At 43.4% G+C, this 3878-nt stretch overlaps 1 protein-coding gene across 1 annotated transcript; it reads left to right on the top strand.

Moving 5' to 3' along the window:
• Positions 1–1207: 1207 nt before the first annotated feature.
• Positions 1208–3413, top strand: LOC135508515 (trichohyalin-like). Its single transcript, XM_064928770.1, has 3 exons — positions 1208–1811; positions 2643–3204; positions 3358–3413. The coding sequence occupies exons 1-3, from the start codon at positions 1214–1216 to the stop codon at positions 3380–3382; spliced, it is 1185 nt and encodes a 394-aa protein (XP_064784842.1). The 5' UTR covers positions 1208–1213; the 3' UTR covers positions 3383–3413.
• The last annotated feature ends 465 nt before the right edge of the window (positions 3414–3878 follow it).

A 3878-nucleotide genomic window follows, 5' to 3' on the forward strand; every position in this document is an offset into this window, starting at 1 on the left:
AGAAGAGAGACAGAGAGAGATTGAAAGAGAGATTGAAGAAGAAAGATGTAAACAGAAGCAAATAGAGATGGAAGAGGAAGAACGAGAAAGGGAGAAAGAGAGACAGAGAGAGATCAAAAGGAAGAGAATGGAGAAGAGACAGAAAATTATGGAAATAGAAGAAGAGAGACAGAGAGAGATTGAAAGAGAGATTGAAGAAGAAAGATGTAAACAGAAGCAAATAGAGATGGAAGAGGAAGAACGAGAAAGGGAGAAAGAGAGACAGAGAGAGATCAAAAGGAAGAGAATGGAGAAGAGACAGAAAATTATGGAAATAGAAGAAGAGAGACAGAGAGAGATTGAAAGAGAGATTGAAGAAGAAAGATGTAAACAGAAGCAAATAGAGATGGAAGAGGAAGAAAGAGAGAGGGAGAAAGAGAGACAGAGACAGATTGAAAGGAAGAGAATGGAGAAGAGACAGAAAATTATGGAAAGAGAAGAAGAGAGACAGAGAGAGATTGAAAGAGAGATTGAAGAAGAAAGATGTAAACAGAAGCAAATAGAGATGGAAGAGGAAGAAAGAAAGGGAGAAAGAGAGACAGAGAGAGACCAAAAGGAAGAGAATGGAGAAGAGACAGAAAATTATGGAAATAGAAGGAGAGAGACAGAGAGAGATTGAAAGAGAGATTGAAAAAGAAAGATGTAAACAGAAGCAAATAGAGATGGAAGAGGAAGAAAGAGAAAGGGAGAAAGAGAGACAGAGAGAGATGGGTGAGAAAGAGAGACGACAACAACAAGAGGAGAGAAAGATAATGTTTGAGAGAGATCAAGAAGAAGATATATGGAAACAGAAGCAAATTGACATGGAGAAGGAGGGAAGAGAGAGGGTGAACAAGAGACAGAGAGAGATAGAAGAGATACAGAGACGACAACAACAAGAGGAGAGACAGAAACAAAAAGAGAAGGAGAAAGAAAGGGAGAAAGGCAATGAGAATCAGAGAGAGATGGAATTAAAAGATCAGCAACAGAAAGAGATGGAGAGAGAAAATATGATTATGAGAGAAAGGGAGAAAGCAGGAAGAAGAAAGGAGGGGCAGAAAAATATTTTGGGGGAAGTTGAGGGACAGAATGAACTGGAGATAGAACAGGAGAGAGAGATGGAAGAAAAGCAGGAAGTGATTAAGGAAGCAGAGGAAGAGTACAGGGAAAGAGAAGAGAGAGAAAGGAAGTAAGCATGAAGAAACATGTAGTAGTTAATGTTAAAGCAAAAGCACGGGAAGTCTTCAATAGGCGTAAAGAGAGGAGGTTAGAAGTGTTGAAGGGGGAACGAGAACACATAGAAAGAGGACAACAAATCAGGAGGGAGAAGGAGGAAAGACGGCTGGAGATGGAAAGAAAACAGGAGAGGGCAAGACAACAAGAGGAGCAGGATAAAAAACGAGAGATTGAAATTGCTAGACAGAAAGAAATGTTCAGAATTAGAGAGGAGGAGAGGCAGAGAGAGGAAGAGAGAGAGGAGCAGAGAAAGAGAGCCATTGAAGGCCATTTATCTTTAATCAGAGAGAGAGAGAAGATTTTAGAGGTAAAGAAAAAAGAGGAGATGTCGGAAGAGGAAAGAAGGGAGATGCTTGAGAACAAGAGGGGTGACTTAGAGGGCACTGAAGAGGAGGAGGAGAAGGAAGATGACAAGGAGGACATTCTCCCACCTGATAAAAGTATCCGAAGGAGAGCCGTGGGCTGGATAAACAAGAAGTGGGAGAAGAGGAACCTCAAAAAGATAGAGAGAACCTGTCAGAGAGAAGCTGAGGAGGGCGATAAGATCGTCCACATAGGTAAGACCTGTTTTCCCTCTGCTTATGACATCATCCTCTGTAGTCTCCTCTACACACATACGTTCCACACCAGTCATCATGTTGCATCATTGTTTCAATATAAAACTACTGTCCAAAATGGTCAAGCTGATCTGGTATCAACTTAAATGTACTGTACACAGGGAATTTAGAATGGAAAACTCAACTGGATCTCAATGACCCTGGTCTAAAGTAGTGCATCATAGCCTTTTGAGGCCCTAAGAAACATTTTGTTCAGGTTTTTGACTACATTTCCTCCCAATCTACACTTTGCAACGGGGCGTAGAGAACATATTGCATTTTTTAAGCAAGTTTGCTGCAATTCTACACATTTTCCCATGGGGTGGAGAGAAGAATTTGCAGTTTTAAAGCTAATTTCCTTCAATTCTACACATTTTGCCATGACTTATGGCATGTTAAGATAATATCTGAATGAAATTGTCTAACAAAATTAATGGGGGCTCACTGTAGTTCAAGGCCCCTGGGTAATTTGACCAAAAAAGGTTTTTGGGGGGTCAGGGGGCCCCTAGTTGCCATGGGGCCCTAAGCAATCGCATATGCCTAGGGCTGGCCCTGGCACTTTACAAAGAATAGGTGCCATTTGGGACTCATGTTAAACTTTGGGTCAGGTCAATTCGGGATGGGAATTATTTTAATTTATTAACAAATTCCATGCCATGCTCAAATGAGAAGAGTAAAGAATCATTGAGATCCAACTGGGTTTTCTATTCCTCATTCCCTGTGTCCATTACATTTAAGTTGACACCAGATCCACAAAGTTGAATGAGAACTCTACTTCTTCTCCCCTTCCAGTCATCCCTGGACCCATAAGGCTAACCATGACCCGGGCAGAGAGAGAGAGGGAGAAGAGGAAGGAGCTGCTGGAGGCTGAGGAGAGAAGGAAGAAGTTGGAGGACTTCAATAAGCAGTGGAGAGTGCAGTCGCTGCTTAAAAAACACACTCATCAACAACTGAAGGAGGAGAGGGAGAAGATGAAGGAAAAGTACCTGGAGCAGATTAATCTGGAGGCTGATGAGCAAATCCAGAAGTTCAGCACCCAGTACATCACCCGGTGTCCAACCACCCAACACAGCCACGACTACAACCAAGGTCAGGAATTGCCGGGGTGGGCGACAGGCCAACAAGTAAGCCAAGAGCCTGTTGCATATGGAGATGGCCAGCAGGAGGGGCCAAGGAGGCAACAGGCATGGGCAGAGAACCAGGAGGGGAGTTCAGAGAACCAGCAGGAGGGGCCAGAGAACCAACAGGAGGCGCCAGACAGCCAGCAGCGAGAAGCTCCAGAAGAGGTTGAAACATCAGAGCCAACCTCCAAGAACAAGAAAAAGCCAAGCATCTGGAAGAAAATTAGGATGGGGTAAAGAATGTTTAAACATCTATTCATGTTTTACACTGTTAATATACATGTCATCACTTTAAAAAGTGACATTATCCAAATGTGAGGGTTTAGTGTACATGCAACACACATGTAAATATATAGATACTTACCTGTCTCTGTGATGTCTTACAGCCTTCCTGATGTGCTGTCTGCCTAGAGCTGGAACTCGATGAAGCCACAGTTCCACTGAGGTTACGTTGGTAATTAAAAGTGTCGCCCAATAATTCCTCCTCCTCTTTAAGTCATCAAGCCACATTTCCTCCTCAAAACATTATAGTCTCCTCAAGCCAGCAAGTATCCTCTTTATCAGGCAACAAACCATCTAAGGTCAGTGACCCTCCTCCCCAGAACAGAGACTCCCAGCTTTATCCAAGTTAAATTCATCTCTGATCACCACCTCTACAGTCCTAGAAAATATCCCCAAATGGAAATGGTTTAAACAGAAGTCCTCCCCTCTGACCAGTGGCTCCACAGACCAGAGTTTCTCATCTTTATTCAAGTTGAATGCAACTCTGATCATTTCCACCACCTCTCCTGTTAATTAAGGGGAGGTGCTGAAAAGGAGGTCTGGGAGGAGGTCTGCAGGTAGCCTGGACCGGACCGGTAGCAGCTAAGTTGCTGGCTCCATCCCCGGGCAGAGCTGCTCAACTCAG

Source organism: Oncorhynchus masou, chromosome 21 (assembly GCF_036934945.1).
Source record: "Oncorhynchus masou masou isolate Uvic2021 chromosome 21, UVic_Omas_1.1, whole genome shotgun sequence".
Lineage (NCBI taxonomy): Eukaryota > Metazoa > Chordata > Actinopteri > Salmoniformes > Salmonidae > Oncorhynchus > Oncorhynchus masou.